Source organism: Sprattus sprattus (assembly GCF_963457725.1).
Source record: "Sprattus sprattus genome assembly, chromosome: 4".
Taxonomy (NCBI): Eukaryota; Metazoa; Chordata; class Actinopteri; order Clupeiformes; family Clupeidae; genus Sprattus; species Sprattus sprattus.
Window position 1 is genome coordinate 36,861,721 of NC_137923.1, and position 19,766 is coordinate 36,881,486.

At 39.4% G+C, this 19,766-nt stretch overlaps 1 protein-coding gene across 1 annotated transcript; it reads left to right on the top strand.

Moving 5' to 3' along the window:
* The first annotated feature begins 799 nt into the window (after positions 1-799).
* On the top strand, positions 800-19,237 carry adnp2b (ADNP homeobox 2b). The gene is made up of 4 exons (XM_080837773.1): positions 800-898; positions 3,074-3,190; positions 9,246-9,338; positions 15,885-19,237. Exons 2-4 carry the CDS (start codon positions 3,083-3,085, stop codon positions 18,705-18,707), a joined length of 3,024 nt encoding a protein of 1,007 aa, XP_080693899.1. The 5' UTR covers positions 800-898; positions 3,074-3,082; the 3' UTR covers positions 18,708-19,237.
* Positions 19,238-19,766: the final 529 nt, after the last annotated feature.

The following is a 19,766-nucleotide window of genomic DNA, read 5'->3' on the forward strand; positions in this document are numbered from 1 at the left end:
AATTACTGATTGCTGACAATGTTTTTGTTCAGGTAATCCGTATTTAAAACTGTTAGCTGTTCTAATGTAGGATGATCCATTCGGCATTCTGTGTGGGCGCTAAAAAATACAGGTGAATTCGTAACCTAACAAATTTCGTTGTGTATCCAATGCACAATGACAAATAAAGTCTATTCTATTCTTAAGTAAACATTCTTGGTTCTGTAAGTAGGAAACAAAGAAAGTTACTTGGACTGAGATATATACTTTTCTAGCCAATCAGCATATTCAGGATTACGGAAGGGAAGGGTGGATTGGATTAGAATTGCAACTGTACCTTTAACTTTTCTTGCGCCATACCTATTGGCTGTAAAACTATGGGGTGAGATGATGTCACTACAAAATCCATTCAGTCCCACCCATTGGATCTTGTTGCCTAGCAACCTGGGCTATCCAAGGGAAAGGACTAGCCTAATTTCCCTTAAAGCTTTTCCAAAACTTTTGAATGTCATGTTACAATAATGATCAACACTATTTTGTTGGTATGTATATCACCTCTATTCACTACTCACCTGAAATTTTAGAAGTTACAAAAGTTTCCATTCCCTAATTTCATTGGCTAGTTCAATATTATGTAAATTGAATGACGGACGTCATTTCCTTTGAAGGTAAACGCCATTTTCTCTTCTACCGAAGATGATTGTGTGTAAAATTTAGCTACAGGGACGAACATAATGCATCTACATTTAGGTGCAATTTCCTGATATCATTGTTAGCATACATTTGAGCCAGCCAAGTACTGTGGGGAGTGCAGCTCTATACTGGCACCTACGCTCACTTTTGTGCAGCTTGTGTGCTGACTGGCGGATATACTTACAATTACGAAAAAGCGGGAGCTCCTTCCAAGACTCGCGTTAAGGTAATGGTTAGCGTTTTAAATAATGGCCGAATATTTGTAGCTAGCCGTTGATAGCATGCATTCATGAAGGACCCTTGTATGCTATGTATGGTTGTAACAGCTAACTGTTAGCTCTGTATGTTAACGTTGTAAATAAAGAACATTCTTCATATCCTGTTAAAAGAGCTAGCTAGCTACGAGTGTAGTGACGATATTTGTGGGAGTTTAATGATGGGTCTCCTGGAGTTTTCGATGCAGTATCAAGATTGTAACCATTTCAAACTGGTTTAGGCGCACATGCTACATTCACTTATCATTCAACCAGTATCAAGAAAGTAAGATGACTTCAGCGTGAACCATCCAGATAATTTGGGAGATGAACGGTCCTGTTATCGACGTCTCTGTATAGCAGCATCGCGTTTATTGCATCTGAAATACTTCTGATTACAAGATAGGACTCTTTTGCGAATCAACAGTCTTCATCTGTAAATTCCGTAAACTGGATGAGGTAAAAAAAAAAAAAAAAAAATGGTCTCTGAAACAAGGGCAGATATGAAAGTTGCGGCATTGTATCAAAGCTAATTTTAACATAGTAACAATCGCGTGTCTTGACATGTATACCACGTGTCTTGACGAGATACCACGACTGGAGTTATCAGCATACGCAACTTTGAAGTGTAGGTGCTACCCTGTATTTGCACTAGTCTACCGTACTGTATTGCCTACTAGCTTACTGGTGAACTTAGGCCTTGCCCACCCGGACAATATGCGACTTTATCCCTGTGTAAGCGAGGGTAGTGTGAGTTGGTGAAAGCAAATCTGCCCCTTCAAGATAAATTCGAAAGTTTTGTGTGTGAATACATTTGTAATTACACATGGATTGTAAAAAAAGCCTTTTCTTTGGTTTGTCATTCATGTGTTCTTGCCATTTCATCGAATCTGAAATGTTGTGGAAAGTTATGTAGCTGCTAGCCTATAACTTTTACCATGCAGTGGGTTTTGTACACATTGCAGACATGTGTATTCAGTACATTGTTGATACATATTTGTGAGTGCTAGGCTTATTCTGCAGGTACTCTAATGCAAGTAACTTGTGCTCTGTCCACTAGTCTAGTCCAATAACCAAATCCTGTATTTGTCCATCACATAATAAGTTATTGTCCATGGCCCATGGCTACACTGAAAATATAGGTTAGTGGAGAAGCACATAGATACTCCATAATGTGATAGCTATTCCATGCTAAATGTATGTAATGTACATTATCTCTTAATAATTGCTTAGACATGGCTTTGTTGGTGTGGGACAAAATTGTGTAGGCTAAAATTTGTTCATGAATGGCTATAAATAGCACCACTCAGAAATGAGTAGAGATTTTTGCCTGTATTAGAGCTTAGAAACCTTAATAGTGCATACTTAAACATGCATATTCTGGTCATTTTGAGACCAAATTCAAGTGTCTACGACCTTGCTACAGATGCGCTGGACGCGTGCTAAAAATGCGTGGCAAAATTTTGATGTTCGCTCGGGTTACAGTAAACAACGGCACCTACTTTTGTTCCTCATGGTCAAATTAGCCAGAAACCGTTGAGAAAAGTAATGCCGCTCATAATTCATACTCAACTTGAGCCTTCTACTGTGTATTTGTCTGAATAATCTGGTAAATTGCCAAGTCTGGGCGATCTAGAAAACATTTTGGATGACATCTTATTGGATAACATTTTATTTAAATATACAGTAGGCCTTATTGTAATCTTGTAATATCTTGTAGCCTATGTAAAGATTGAACAATACAGTGAACATCAATACTGAAACCATCTTTATGATCTTCATGATGGTTTACAGTGTTTCATGTGATATAGCCTAATAGCACTGTGTTTATTGTAGGCAGATAGCGTGCTATTTGCACTTACTGACTGTTGTTGGTATTGCTGGTTGTTAATACTAAAACTTGTATCTGTAGCCTAGGGCTCGACGATATGTCACATATGGCCCTAGGCACTAGGGAACAGTAAAAAAATAATATATTATCATCCATCACACACAAAAAAATCGAGTTAACAATTTGTGGTCTTACGGCCCAGCCCTAGGATGGGGTAATGTGAACATAAGACTTAAAGTTTTTGTCTTTGTTTGCTTTTTTCTTGTCTTTGTTTTGTGTTTATTTTTTAAACACATGAAAATATTTGTCTTTTCAGGTGCAAGAAATGTATCAAGTTCCTGTTTCAGGCTTGGACAAAATCAGAAGATCAAGAAAGAATGTGAAGAGTTTCTTAAGTGAATTTGGACTTGAGCAATGTCAGGTCTTTTCCCAGGTAAGATGTGTTTTTCACTGTAATGTATACTCTTGTAGTCTAATACTTGATTTACGGTTAATGGCGTCATGGCATCCGTGTCAAGCTAAACAACATGTTTTTGGAACTACAATTTTTATGTTTACACTGTCCTTGACTTCAATATACTACATTTATGTCACGCCATTGAGATAATGCACACACCATTGAGATAATGTATACGCCATTGAGATAATGCATACGCCATTGAGATAATGCATACGCCATTGAGATAATGCATACGCCATTGAGATAATGCATACGCCATTGAGATAATGCATACGCCTTTGAGATAATGCATACGCCATTGAGATAATGCACACCCCATTGAGATAATGCATACACCATTGAGATAATGCATGCACCATTAAGATAATGCATGCCTTTGAGATAATGCATACGCCATTGAGATAATGCACACGCCATTGATATAATGCACACGTCATTGAGATAATGCACACAGCATTGAGATAATGCACACGCCATTGATATAATGCACACGTCATTGAGATAATGCACACAGCATTGAGATAATGCATACGCCATTGAGATAATGCACACGCCATTGAGATAATGCATACACCATTAAGATAATGCATACACCATTGCACTTTTATATCACACTACCACACCTGCAAGATTTGTACACAAAGAAAGACGTTCACACGAATAGGGGAATTGAAGTAAATGGACAATGTACACCTAAGAAAAAAGTAAAAAAAACAGGAATTGCTTGACGCCTGTTTCATGCTGCTGTAATGACTTTAAAAATTAATATACCAACACACTATGATTAATTAAATGATGAAAAAACGTGTAATTCATTAATTTTACCATTATGATCTGACATACCTTAATCACAATCATTATTAAAGCCTATAATTCATCTGACATTTTGCTTGTGTTCATTAAGTGACCGTAACCTCAACAATACGCTATACTTTGTTGTGCTTTATTCACAACATAACCTCCGGTAAATCTTGCTGACAGTTTCTCTCTCTCTCGTGTGTTTGTGTGTGTAATTTAGTTTTAACATGACACAATGACATAATGTTGAATAAACCATGGTTAAAACATGAGTGTGGTTAATGCATAGGTTTTTAAAAATGTAATACAATTACATAAAACGCTGTTATGTGGTTTATATACAGTGCAGTTAGTAGTTGGGAAACTATGCTAATCATTTCCACCAATACTAAACTCAAATTTCCTCCAAAGTAGTGGTAATGTCGTTAACTATTAAAAAACTACTACTAAATATGCTAATCTGAAACGGATTCAAACCCATATCACGTCTACACCAACCATTAACCTACCAGCTGTTTGACCCATGACACACCACAGACTGGTGAGCATCAGTGACCCTTGTTCCACATCGTTGGCACTAGTTGGACCCCTGTCTGGCTATTCAGAAGATTGAGCATGCTGCATTGGCAGGGAAGCCAGTTGGTGATCAATCACTCTGATTGGCAATTCAACAAACATGATGAAAATAATATTATATCCCTCAGACGAACATTTGTGTTTATAAACATTTTGTTGATAAATTACATGGATTTCTATGTAAAGTCCATGTTAGGCCTAGGAAAAAAAAAATTGTGTTTCCTGTTTCAGCCCTGAAAAAATTAGGGTAGGAAGTAGTGATGCGCGAGAGGGCGTTATTTTAACACCCGCCCCAACCCGCCCCAAGAAATTTTCCAAACCGCCCCGCCCGACCCGTGGGGAAGTCTGAAGCGGCCCGCCCACCAATTTGACCCGCAAAAAAATTAAAATAATAATAACAACAAATAAAATAAAAAGCTTGGGGCTGAGGGTTATGCCTAATTTAACACATAACTAAATGAGAAGGATTTGCGCTAAATTCGCATTATTGTGAAACGTCAACGGCAGGTCTACATCAAACAACAACAACAACGACAGCTTTACGCAATTATTTATTGAAGAACTGTTAACAAATGCGTGGAAGACATAGATATGTCTGTCTATGATGTTCCCACAAACAGACACATAGCGCAGGCAATGCACACGCACTAACTGGCAAAACTATCAAAGGCAATGTAGCCCAGATATATGACAATCTGATTAACTAGACTCTTAAGGCCGAATTATGCTCTGTTTTAGACGTGACGCGTAAGCACGTAAGATACACAACCCCCCCTTGCGCGGTAAAATACCCCCCCTTACGTGCTTAAGTGCGTCGCCCAAAATTCCTGACTATGCGACTAAAACACTACGGCCCTACACAGCTCGCAAAGGCTGTGATTGGCCGGCTACCACAACCTTTCACAGAGTCTCACGTTTCCGGGTTAATAGCATACAGTCTTTTTTAGACCCAGATATTTTTTTTAAATCATGAATACCCTGCAGACCGTCTCACAAGCCTTTTCTTATTGATTAGGAACAAACATAACAGAAGAGGTCCGAAGACATGAACTCCTTTACAAATCCTCTTTAAACACTTATAAGGACGCTCAAATTACCGCGAATATCCCACTCTCACCCGCGATTGTGTGGAGAGAATGTGGTCATTCACGAACAAAGGTACTTTCATATTCATTTTCCGCCACTTGTGAGTCATGGCGATATCTTTCATTGAGTTCATATTGACGTGAATCCATCAATTGCACCAGCGAGTTTGATAGAATGAGCCCGGTCTGCTCATATACAAAAGTTAACAGTAACCTGCCGTTACCTTGTGGCCAGCACCATTGTAGTTACAAGCATTGACAACATGATGAGATTCTCTCGCCGTTTACCACCTCATCTTTGAATAATGTAACTCATAAACACATCGTTTTAAAGCCTGTCGCAGTCATTAAAAGATGTCAATAAACAAACTTTTGCGTCATGTGCTGTCTTTTTCGCCACTGGTACTGAATTGCCAACATTTGTATTTTGTGTAACACATGTATTCATAACATCAAGCCTTTCGCCCACTACACTTTCATGCTCCGGTAAGTTTTTTTCCTTTGTCCTGCTGCAATAAATAGGCTTACTTAACTCAAAAATAAATCTACAGTTCTGGCGTCAATTTGCTTTGCAACACGCAACACGGCTCACAAGCCTTGCAACACGGCTCGGCGTCTAAAACGAACCTTAAATCAAAACTTGTCTAAAACAAGTTCCTTGTGTAAATTACGTGCTTACGTGTTACGTCTAAAACAGAGCATAATTCGGCCTTTAGCGCAATTTTGTCTAAAACAAAAGTGGAACAGCCACTTCATATCAAGTAGCATACTCAATAGTTCACCTGACTACAAGGTTCCTACAAAATAAAATAAACAAATAAATAAACTAACATCAACGCAATGTAACCATAATAGGCTATGACAACGACTTTTTAGTGCAATTTTGTCTAAAGAAAAGTGGAGCAGCCGCTTAATAACAAGTAGCCCACTAGGTTTCTACAAAATAAAAACTCAAAAAAATGATAGGCTACATAGAACTACTGGTCCACTGTTTTATGTCAGCTGTTTGGAAGCACTGTGGAGAAATAGGATGGCATCAACGGTGTCTGGGTTTAGCCTATTTCTGCGCGCTTCCAACGAACTGAACGCACGCTCGCTGGAAGTTCCGGGTTGCGGGTTTTGACTATTTTGACCCGCCCCACCCGAACCCGCGATACTTAGAGAAAACTGCTACCCAACCCACCCGGCCCGCGGGTGCCCGCGGGTGCCCGCGGGTAATTGGGTAACCCGCGCATCACTAGTAGGTAGTAGGTTATCTTTTTTTTTAAATTATTATTATTTTTTTTTTTTTTAAACAATTGTGACGGACCGAGCCCCCCGGTAACTGTCTATCCGTGGGTATGGCCACAAGCTCAGAGTCAGAGTAAAGTTTTCCAGTTTTTTTTTGGAATTATTTTTCAAAAGTTCAAGTATCCAAAAGTTATTTCACAACTCATTAATTCCATTCCATCAGGCATTCACAAATCTCACAAAGAACAAAATTCTGTTGAGCCTCTAAAGCAGTAGTCCCCAAACTTTTTAGGCCCAGGATCACCGACCTTTGCCTTGGTGAAGGCAACATCTACCTATTTAGGCGTTGAGAGAAAAAGACTGTCCAGACTCCAAACTGCACTTACAGCTTATGTTTGTATTGGGCCTAGTTGTAATTGAATTAAATCAAACACTTTGTTCCAGCTTTCAAATTGATGTGACCAAGAACACATTTAACCAGGGGTTCTCAATTATATCAATTATCAATCCATCTCAAACTATAATTTTTCTAAATTATTTCCACAGCCCATATAGAACCACAGACAGCAATTATTTCATTAGTTTAACGCTGAAACTATGTGTCAGATTTTCATCTTAATATCCAATTTGAAATCTCTATCTGTCTGCAATACCGCTCGCGGCCACTACTTAACTTCGGCGCTCTCACACTTGCCATGCATACACAGTAATAGAAAGCACACGCAGCATCTACTGTTTGGGCAAACCTGGATACAGGGCTGTTAACGATGTGTTTTTCGCCTGGAGGTCTCTAGAAATCTGGCACCTTATTCAATTTCAAGTTCAATTTAAGAATCCTCCTGAGAACACTTCAGCTGTGTTCAGAGCTATTTTCTGACTATGGTCTTCCGAAGTAAGAAAACAGTTAGAAAATGAAAATTAATAATTTTTTTATATTTTTTTGGGGGAGATCGACAGGGAAACGCGGCCGACCCCAAAAAAAGTCTAGGGTCGGCAGTTGTTTTTAAGGGTCGGTCAGGAAACAGTAAACACAACATTTTTTTTCCTAGGCCTTAAGAAGTACACTTTTCAAGATCATGACCATCATATCTAAAGCCGCATCTGAGAGATGGTTGTATTCCCAAAGCCCTTATAGGCAAATCTCCCCACTCGTAGGATTGGAGGTATCCAAAAGAAATGACCTTACAGATACCTACAGTGGAGGCGTTTGACATAGGACTAAGACTAAAATATAGCTGCAAGCAGCAATGGCGGTTTCCTCCTCCAAACATTGCGAACCAGGGAAAAATGTTATTTTGTGACAATTTGTCACTTTAAAGAAAAATCCATGCTGCAGACTTGCCAATGGGATATTAAATTTCAAATCCAACATTTACAATGCTTTTGTCTTGAAGTTTAGACTGAGTGGAGGTTGTGTGTGTGCGCTTACCCTGTGTGTCTGTTAGAATGTATGTGCGTGACACCAAGCTGTGTGTCTGTGAGAATGTGTGTGCCGCGCGGATGAGGAGACCGAGAGACATTCTATAGAGAACCACCCTAGCAAGTGGCCAAGCATGCGTGTTTCAAATATTCACCAAAAATCTACTTTTCATCTTAGTCAACTTTCTTTCAGATTTGTGTACTAAACATTCTCAAGTTTCTTCATATGAACTTGTGATTGAATCAGAGTATCACTTTTTGACCTGCGGATGTGTAAAGCATTATTTTAGCGTTAACAATGTATCCAATTTGCTTTATATCAATAATTTTTGAAGATATGAAGTTGCTTTTGCACATGGGAACATGTTGTAGTGTCTTCCAAGTGACATACCAGTTTGGTGTTGATTTCTCAAAGATTTGCCAAGATATGACTTCACTTCCTGTTTGGCGACTTTTCTGCTAAATTTGAGTGGCTGTACCGGACAAACGGTTGTGAGGATCAAAATTCTGTTCGATAACTTTTGTGAGGCTAGGTCTGAAGATCATCTCTGGTGATTTTGAAGAAGATTTGCCAAAAATTGTAGGAGGAGTAGGCTTTCAAAGGTTTTTGATAAAACCGGAAATAGCGGAAAATCTTTATAACCGGAAATTTGGGTTTAATTCGTCTTGATCCAGAGAATCCAATGGTACCTCATTTTTGCAAATCGGTCATACGGTTCAAAAGTTGCGTGTGTTACAAAAGTCCAACGTTGACCTGTTGGTGGCGCTAGAGTGGTGTAATGATCCTTACAGAGGAAACCTAATAAGAAATTGCTGACAAAAGGAACACTACTCAAAAGGTATAACATACTTCTGATGTATGGTATATTTTGTGTGTTTGGGCTGTTGAAAATAAATGCAATTTTGTGTTTCTTTGGTAGGAGCTGCAGGAAGATGATCCAGTGGAAATAGCCTTCAATGACACTGAATGGGATGATCTCACAGAAGGATACCATGGCAGAGGGAAGAAAAAGGTGATGCTTGTGGACAAGTACAGAACAAAATAGAACGCATCAATAGAACGCATGATAGAATAGAACGCTACCCAAAACACAAACCACTCGCTGTTGCATTTGATCTCAGTCAGAACAATGACAGCCTGTCATTGGCCAAAGCCCGCATAGCATAAACCAATCAGGCTGTGTTCTCAAAAATAACGCCAAGACCTGGGCCCTGTTCGGCGTACAACTGAAGCTAAGATAATTAATTTAGCTCGCAACTGGAGATAAACTAGCTCGCTAAATGAGAACAGGCCAAGCCGGTCTGGCGACGGGTGCTAATTTATTTTAACCTCAAGTTAATTTATCTCGTCAGCTAAATTGCGCGTGCACGTCTTGCTTCAAAAGGCAAGAAAGGTCGATCCCCAAAACCATGATTTTTTTTGAAAGGTACAATGGTCTAAACTCAAAGAAAAAGACTCATTTTTTTCTCCGCTAAGGCGGGATATGACCATAAACGCCTTATGAAGAATTCAAGACCATAATCATGTCAAAATTCATCACTGTTGCGACTGCAACAGCATTAAAGAAACTGTCCATAGGCTGTGTAAGTAGTGATATCTTTTCTTGACCCGAACATGCAACTTTGGGCAGAGCGTAGGGCTTGCATGCAGTTAATCGCCGGTTCGATTCCCTCCACCTTCGTTAGAATTGTAGTTTTAAATCGCTTTGAATAAAACCGTCTGCTAAATGACTAAATGAAAATGTATTAATAAGAAATTCAATAAATTGAAGCAATGCAAATAAATTGTGTTTCTTTCTTTCTTCTTATCATTCAACCACCTTACCATCCACCATCCACCACTGCACAAAAACTAGACACGTTTGCAAAACTAAACGTTTGCAATGATGTAAGTTAAAGTAGGTAAAACAACTTTAGCCAAATCTCCGTAATGGTGATGGGTTATGTGCTCAAATTTCCTGGGATCAAAGAAAACGTTAGTATTCATGTGCAAACTAAAAATCACGTCTCAGGCTGAGCATGAAAGTTATTTCTGGTTTATCAACTGTACCAATGTCATATAATTATGAGTGCTTTTTTCTCCGCATCGCCGACATTACAAAAATAGAAGACATTCAATGTTCGACGGTGGTGTATGCAATAAATGACTCGAGAAGGTCTTTTAAATTAATTATTCCTTGTCTGGTGGATCGGTAGCACTCATACAAGAACTCATCATGATGGAAAAATGGATTTTCTTGGCGATCGCAAAGAACTCTTCCTACGCTAATCAAACTATTAACCTTGTCAATGGGATCCCTCCTTTTGGCGTGGGTGTGGCAAGTTTAGCCAGCTAAACTTTGCTTAGCCTGTCCTGGAGCAGGCTAGGGCTAAGCGATTAATTACCATGGAAATTGAGCAAAAGTTGCTTCGCCGAATCCGCTAAAGCGGTGTTGTCTTTTTTTAGCCTGGAGTTTAGCTCGCTAAACCGCTTAGCGAGTGTCGCCGAATAGTATCCTGGAGAGAATGAGTGATTACAACTCCCATTCATGTCAATGGCCAATGCTATGCTAGCTACGCTATTCAATTCAATGGCCAATGCTATGCTAGCTACGCTTTACCAATGGCCAATGCTATGCTAGCTACCCTATTCATTTCAACGGCCAATGCTATGCCAGCTACTTCAGCCAAGGAAGATAAATGGTTGTTGATAAATAATCGTTTTCCAACATAAACAAAAGCAATATATGAACACTGCTAATAGCAGTGAATAAATAAATAAGCACTAAACTCAATCGTGTGGATATAGCCATAGTGGAATAGAATGGACACATCTACATTCTGCAACAGTACCTCCACCTCTGCCCCGGTGAAAATAGGTCTGGGTTTACCGGTGCTTGTTTTGACATTATTTTGAGCAGTCTCTGAAGTTGCTTTCACGTTGCCTGTGGAGTGTGCACACGTTGAAATAGCATGCCCTTATAAGGAGCTGGCAGGGCGTTTCTGTATGCACGGTGCATGAGAAAGCACGTTCAATTAACAACACATTTCCAGCCGTTCATGAATCCGATAGAGATCATTTCTGAGGTTGGTCTTCCGAGGTTGGTAAGAAAATATGTAATAAGACACTTAGGAAAATGTTTGAAAATGAGGTCCATTGTTTCCTCACAACTCAGTGTTTTCAATTATTGAACTGCATTGAACCGTATTGAATCGTTTTATCAACATGCATCTTTTTTTGTATCATAATGGAGCATGAATCGGATCGTCTTTTTCATGAGACATTTACACCCCTACAGATATCTCAGCAGTGAGATTCATAGGAAGTTATTAGCTTCCCAGTGAAGTCTTTCTACATTTGAACTGTTCTAATTCATCAGTTGTTAAACTAGCTTTGGATAGTTTCTGGATGATGGAAAAATGGCGTCAGTTTAGTGCCAAAACTCAAATGCGCAATAAACGTCTATTCAAGCAACTTTCAGATTTTCGCAAGCGTGAATTTCTTCTGCGCACTTCATTTTAGCAGCTGCCAGAGAGGAAATGTAACTGACATACTTGGTCTGTGGGCTCTTCTCTGATTGGTCCTGATCGTTAAGGCTTTGACAGAGTTGTCACGTCCATAGAATAAAGCAATACGTATTCTATGTCTTTGGTCAGGTCACTCACTTCAGTAGCTGCATATATGTAGGTGAAAACTGATATTTAATGACGAAGTAACTGTAAAGTCCAGGCAAAATAGCCCATTTTGGAGCCAAAAATAGAATTAATTGTAAAATAATTTTTTTCAGCGTAGATCATTTCTATGAGGTGTCCAGAACAACATACTAAAAGTCCTAAGAAATCCTACTTGAGGAAATATGTTTAATTCTCATCAATCTGAGATGTGTGCTAATAATGCATGGCAAAAATACACCTCAAAAATGTAATTTTTTCCTTTACTCCTATCAAAATAAAACTTTACACAATGAAAGTACCCATGACAATTAAAAAAAAATTGTATTACAAGTTTCTTTGAAAATATGTTTAAATATGCAAATGAGCTATACACTAATCGAATATGCCCAAAATACACCCAATAGGCTTAATTTTTTCCTTTACTCCTAACACAATTAGGGCTGCAACTAACGATTATTTTGGTAATCGATTAATCTATCGACTTTTTTTTCGATTAATCGACTAATCTAACGATTATTTCCATAAATTTAAAAAATGATTCAAAATGTTGGAATTTGAATTTCAAATGTATTTGAGTAACAAGTTAATACAAATGTAATCATCATAATAAATACATGAAATAGTAATACAAATTAAGAGTGCAAATATGCTTATAAAAGTAAAGAGAAAGTGCAAATAAAGTTTTAAAAGTAAAGAGAAAGTTTTAAAAGGAACTCAAAATAGCAATCAAGCCTCTGCAAGTGCAACATAACTGAGCTGCAGGTGACATTCAAATTCAACATATGAAAAAAAAAAAATCCACAATCTTTTGTTTGAAGATTGCTAAGTGGAGGAGGTTATCTATTCAGAACAAACGAAAATACAGGCTACTCTGATAATTCACTGATTTACCGCATTGCACTTAACATAACTGAAATAGCGTTAGCAAGCATCCTCCATGAGACGTTCTGTTTTCAAACATTTAAGAGTAAACCTTACAATAAGTTATAGATATATGTCTGTGATAATTGCTGCTAGACACTTACTGTTCTTATGCTCCCACAGCCCGTTCTCTTTGAAATACTGTAGTAGTACTTCTTAAACTACTAATAATTGACCATCATTGAGAAAAATGACAACTTTTCTGTTAGCCATATCTGATATGCAGCAGCTGCTAAACCAAGCTTTGTTTATTGTTTCCATGGTAACATGAGCCATCTCAAAATAATTCGCTTTTCGCAGCTATTTCGCACTTCCTATATGCAATTCCGAATGAAAAGTACCGGTAGCTCTGTTAGCGTCTGCAAAGAAAAAAAAGATTTATTTATTTTTTTTTATATTATATGACGCGTCGACGACAAAAATCCGCGTCGACCATTTTTCACAATCGACTAATCGTTTTCGTCGACTAATCGTTGCAGCTCTAAACACTAGGGATGCAAATGATTAATCGACTTTAGATTAATTGTCGATTAAGAGGTTGCTCGATCAAAATGTATTAATCACGATTAATCGCTAGAGGGCGCTAGCGCGAGAGACCGGTTGAAAACAAAATGAAGCGAGCGAAAAGAAGTGCGGTGTGGGACCACTTCAACATTGTCAATTCAGGCAAAGAAGTCAAATGTTCTCTGTTTAATGCGGTATTGAAATACAATAGTTCCACTAGCTCACTCAGTTATCATTTGAACACATGCTGCTGTCCTGCATGGCACCACCAGTTCACCTGATCAACCTAAAATCACAGCTACACTGTATTATACCTTCTCTCGCTTACTGCCGCGAGGTTAGCTATTAGTTCGTTAGCGGGCTAGCTCACTGAGACTTCATAGAGTTAGCTACCTAGCTCGTTAGCGGGCTAGCTCACCTGGCTATGAATATGAATATCTCTGTCTACTCCCGTGCTAACGTGTGCCCGTGAGTTTGGCTCATGAGAGTTAGTAAGTAAGTAAGTAAGAGTTGAGTTGGCTATTTAGCTTGATAGCGGACTAGCTCACTCAGGCTTAATGATATTATATACCTAGCTCGTTAGCGGGCTAGCTTACCTTTGCCTGATGGCTTGCCATTAAGAATGTAACTACTCTATCCCTCACTACCGTGAGCGCGAGTTAAACTTCAGAGAGTTGTGTTGGCTAGTTAGCTTGTAATAGCCTAGATGCAGTTTCTTCATAATCTATAGGCTCAATAATATTCTGTTTGGCTCTCTATTTAATTTCTTCTATTCTTTTTTTTTTATGTCTGTTTCAAATGCAAGAACTGAGCCAGTCCATCATTTATTTCTTTGTTTTAAATTAAAGAATGTATTTTGTTATACCATAAAAAAAACTTTTCTGCTTTCTTTTCCTAATGCATAATTACTTGAGGAATGTATAATAGAATAGAATAGAATAGAATTATCAGAATGTAATGTAATATAATAACTCAACTATTTAGCTGATATTTGTAAAGGCCCTATTGAAACACTGAAACTCAGGTGAAAAACGCCGCTTATCAATTAATCGAAAGTCGATCGATAAGATTATCAACTAATGATTAATGAATTAATCGATAATTTGCATCCCTACTAAACACAATAAAACTTTACATAGTAAAAGTATACATAAAAAGTATCTTTTTATACAAGTTTATTTTGAAATTTATTTGAATATGCACATGAGCGTCACACTTATTGAATATGTCCTGATTGCATAGGAAGAAACACCATACCCCTGGCAAGCCAGGCAGTTTTCAGGTTAGGGGCCAGTCTAAAAGCAACATTGCCATCTCCCATTGGCAGTAGGATGATGGGATGAAGATTGGGCCGATGTATTTGTCATACATATGAATGGGATTTCTGCCTATGGACATATTCAATAAGTGTGGAGCTCATGTGCATATTCAAATTCATTTCAAAAGAAACTTGTAATACAAAAAAATGTACTTTTCATGGGTACTTTCATTGTGTAAAGTTTCATTTTGATAGGAGTAAAGGAAAAAAATTAGGGATGCACCGAGCAGACCAAGTATGTCAGTCTCTGTGCTCGCAGTGGTTACATTTCCTCTCTCGCAGTTGCTAAAATTAAGTGCGCAGAGAAATTCACGCTTGTGAAAATCTGAAAGTTGCTCGAATAGACGTTTATTGCGCGTGGGAGTTTTGGCACTAAACTGACGCCATATTTCCATCATCCAGAAACTATCCAAAGCTAGTTTAACAACTGATAAATTAGAACAGTTCAAATGCAGAAAGACTTCACTGGGAAGCAATATGGAAAGGATTACTGGAAAGACATTTATTTGAAAAACATAATGGGACTAAATTAAACGTGGAAGCTTTCTTAATGAAGTAACGCTAAATATGTATAGTTCACTAAAAACGAAAAGCTGTGGGCTACTAACGAGGTCTATACAAAAATGTTATTCTGTTTAAATTTAGCTAAAAGTAAATCACAGATTAGGTTGTAAAGCAGAGGACGTTGAATAGTTCAATTAGTTAATTACAATATACCGTACATACTTTTTATTGAATGTTGTGAAGCTCAATTGATAATGCTGATGGTCATGTGAAGGATTAAACCTGTGCCTTACTAGAGTAGTCATTCCCAGCAGTTCCAGACTTTCTCTTGCACAGCCTTAGTCAGAATCTTTTCACTAGGCACTTAAAAGGGCTTTTCAGATTTCTGGCACAAGCCTAAAAGTAATTTCAACATTTATAACCTGATAATGGGAAATTGTGGGGTTGAGGCATAGCATAATTGTTCAGGTGTTATTTTATTTGTTGGTCTATGCGTCAGCACATGATTTTTTGAGATCTTGTATGCATAAGAAATAACATGTTTTGTGTTAAGTGAAGGCGTGCAGAATGAGGCAGGAGGTGTTGATTCTAATGAGTTATGCTTTAAAAATTCCAACCTATCATTAAAACCTGTCCCCCTTTTATCTCCCCTATCCAGTGGAGGTATCGGACTCAGGCACTGTGCTGTAGCCTGTGTAAGTTCTCTGCACGCTCTTGGAATCAGTTCCATGGCCACATCAAGTACTACCATCCAGAGGACAAGAAAATGGCACTCCTGGGTGCTTGTTCTGCCTGTTCATTTATTGGTCATCCCAGAGCCCTAAAGAGACATTTTTCCTTATTTCATTTCGACCTTCCCAAACCCCAGCCGCTGGAGTCTGGAGCCTCGGCATTGAAGAACACATCAGCTGTTGATAAATACATCTGTAGGAAGTGTCCATATGAGGATTCCTTGCTTTACTGCATAAAGAAACATGTTCTCTTCAGACATTGCGTTAGTCTGTGGCAGCAATATGCTGGTCAGAAGACGGAGAGTGAGCAGAAAGCTGAGGGAGGTCCTGATAAATTCTACTGTAAGAACTGTGGTACATCTGCTGAGACCACTGAACATCTGGTCTATCACATTTTGACCTCTGAGAAACACAAAGATCTAGACGGCCACATCCATGGCTTGATCTGGCAAAAATTTAAGCACAAAAAAACATACCCTGCTCTTGCTCCAAAAGCCCAGCTAACGCTTGCTCCAAAGCCATTTCCAACCAATCCAGTCCAGACAAACATCCCTGTGGTTGCATCACCCAGCAACCGGCTGCCAGTGAGCGGTGGACCTCCACCTGGTCTAGTTGTGCAGGGGTTATCCAATAGCAGTAACGTACTGATGTATGGACAGGGGGGCACACAGCTCCTCCCTGCTCAGGCTGCTGCCCTGGTTCAGCTGGCCAGTGCGGAGGCTAAGGGTTTTCTTCTACCTGATGTTCCAGTGACCCTTCCCAGCGCACAGCCTGCTAAAGTCATCAATGACCCTATGTCTACACTTGGAAGTGTACCCTCGGTCCTGCCTGCAATGCCAACCGGTCCACCCACACACCTTCAGCCGGTTGGGCCTATTAAGCAAGCGCCCATGGCTGTTGGAGCTTCAGGACCCCCGACGGTCAGGCAGCAGCTGATTTCCCAGCAGAGAGCCTCACTGAGTGTTCCTAGACAAGGCCTCTCAGGTCCAGCACCTCAGCCTGCTTCAATAGCCCAAAGTCAAACTGCTCCCAGGCCTACGATGCTCACATCCCAGTCCCTGCTGAGTCATCTCATTCCAACGGGCAACAAGGTCAACGGCCTGCCAACCTACACTTTAGCCCCGCTGCAGGTTAACGTATCTGTTCACTCAAGTAAGGGACCAGTGGTCAGTAAAGTGCCAGTTCCAGTATCCCAGAACAACTCTGCATCCCAGCCAAACAAGCCATCTGGCACATCACTGGAATCTGGGAAAACCAAAAAGTGGACAACCTGTCGTTTCTGCAAGGAGCTTTTCCCATCTTCTGTCTACCATGTTCACATGGAGATTCACAAACTGAAGTCAAAAACAGGTCTGGCTGCAAGGGCACCATTCTTAAGGAAAATGCCTGACAAAACTGTTAAGTGTTTGATGTGCAAAGTCCTACTTTCCGAAAAGGGACTTTTTGAGCATATGCAACATGGAATGACTTGCCTGTATTGCCCAGGGATGTTTTATTCTATCAAACACCTTATAGAGCACATTACGTCGGACCACAGCCCTATGCAAAAGGAAAACAGTGATTTTGTGAGAAGAGAATATAGACTTTATTCAGATGAATGTGGCAATCTGCTGTTCCCTTATTTTGACATCAACACAACTGCCCCAAAAGAAATAATGGGCGAACATGAAGTGAATCTGGCATTAGTGACAAATTCCCTTGACCTCATTTTTGTGAAGATGTCACCGAGTACTACAAAACCATTGTGTCAAACATCCACAAAGACAAACTTCAAGCTCTGTCCGTTCTGCTCAGATGAACTGATGAGTGCAGAGGACCACCGCATACACCTCAGAGAAAAGCACTTTATCACTCCCACCATCCACGCCATTCTCAAGACCCCAGCATACAAGTGTGTGTACTGTGGTGGCGTGTACACAGGCAAAACTACCACAAAGGCGATCACTGTTCACCTCCAGCGGTGCAAGTGTGCCCCCAAGACAACAATTGATGCTGAGAGGCTACTACACATAAATGCACATGGACGTATAGGCACTCAGAGTAATGGAATCAACCAGCTTCTTAAGCCAACACAGCCCATGCCGATGGGCTTAAAGACTGTGCCAAATGCCACAAAACCCAGTGTTGCAAAACCTGTCAAACCGAATGAGTCTGATGTGGAAATTCAGAGGAAGATGAGGCTCGAGATGGCCGTTAAGGAGGCTATGGAAGCAAACAAGCGTGAGCGGGAGGCTCGGGCAGCCAGAAAAAAGCTCGAAAGGGAAAAACATGCTGTTGCTTCTCCCTCTGTTCCACCAGAAGTCCAGTTAGATCCCTCTGTGCAGTTAGCCTTGGATCCCACAGGCATGTGGAAGCAGTCCTTTGAGGACAGACGGGAATTTCTCACAAAGTACTTTCACACAAAACCTTATTTGAACAAGACTGAAACAACTGCCCTCGCCAGTCAACTACTGCTTAACAAGTCAGACGTGGCCTGCCACTTTGGAACCAAGCGCACAAAGTGCATGAGGGCCATGCAGAGACAGAAGTCGAAGGTTCTTCTGGGTTTCAACATGGCTGAACTGCGAAAGGTCAAGCATAACCTGTATGTCCCTGAGATCGAGCCGGAACGAGAAACGGAGAAAAGTGATAGTGAAGCTCAGAGCGAAGAAAATGACCCTGAAGTTGAAGAGATGGAGACACAGGACACAAACTATGTGGGTGGGCAAGAGATCAGAAGAGATGACGTACAGAAGCAAAATAACGTGTGATTCACCCTTCTGTCTAAAACTGATTTTGAATTTGGTTGCTGCTGATTTTTGTTAAAGTTTTCGGTTCAATTCTTTTTTTTTTTTTAAGTTACCGAAGAATCCAATTTAATTGATCCAAGTATTGTTCTGGGTACATGTACTCAATCTTTGCTTTAGTTACATTGTGTATAAACTGCTTAACAAAATTGGAATGAAGGTGTTCTTTACCAAGGCAAGTGAGTTTCTTTTTTAAGTTCTTTGAAATAAATTGTTGTACAGTGATTTTCTGCTTTCTATGTTTTCTTACTTTATTAATTTATTAAATGAAAGTATTCATAAACCATACTTCAAGGCAACCTGTGAGCTAAAACACTGGTGTGGTTTATGAAACAGAAAGGGACAGAAACAGAAAGACCTTGCGATATGTACTTTTTTTACATCAATTTTCATATTTCCTGCTATGTGCTTAGACAGCATTGCTGCATTGGATTTTCTTTCCAAAGAAACTGTCCTGGAAATATGCCCTTGTTTGTTGACCTAAAGACCTTTATTGGCGTGTACCTGAAAAGCCCAACAAAAAAACTGAGCAGTTTATTGCCACTGAATGTGTGTATTGTCGACCTATTAAATGGATGTCTCTTCATGCCCCTGGATTATTTTTGTTTTGTTTTGATGCCTCTTAATGTAATGTTGAGAAAGTCACTATAGATAAAAAGCTTTTTAATCTAATGTTCAGTAAATCACTATAGATGAAAAAGCTTTTTAATCTAATGTTTAGTAAGTCACTATAGATAAAAAGCTTTTTAATCTAATTTTTAGTAAGTCACTATAGATGGAACGCTTTTTAATCTTATCTTTAGTAAGTCACTATAGATTAAAAGCGTCTGCTGAATACCTTTAGCCTGGATACCAGCCTGAACTCCGCCCACAACATTTTTGGTCTGGGAGATTCAGTCTGGACTTCAGCTAGTTGGGAGAGATTCAAGTTCTCGGAAAAGTGATCTGACCAATCAAATTGTAAGGGCGGGCTTTATACGTTGATGGACAGATGACCAACCAACGCTTGAGTTGATTAGATAG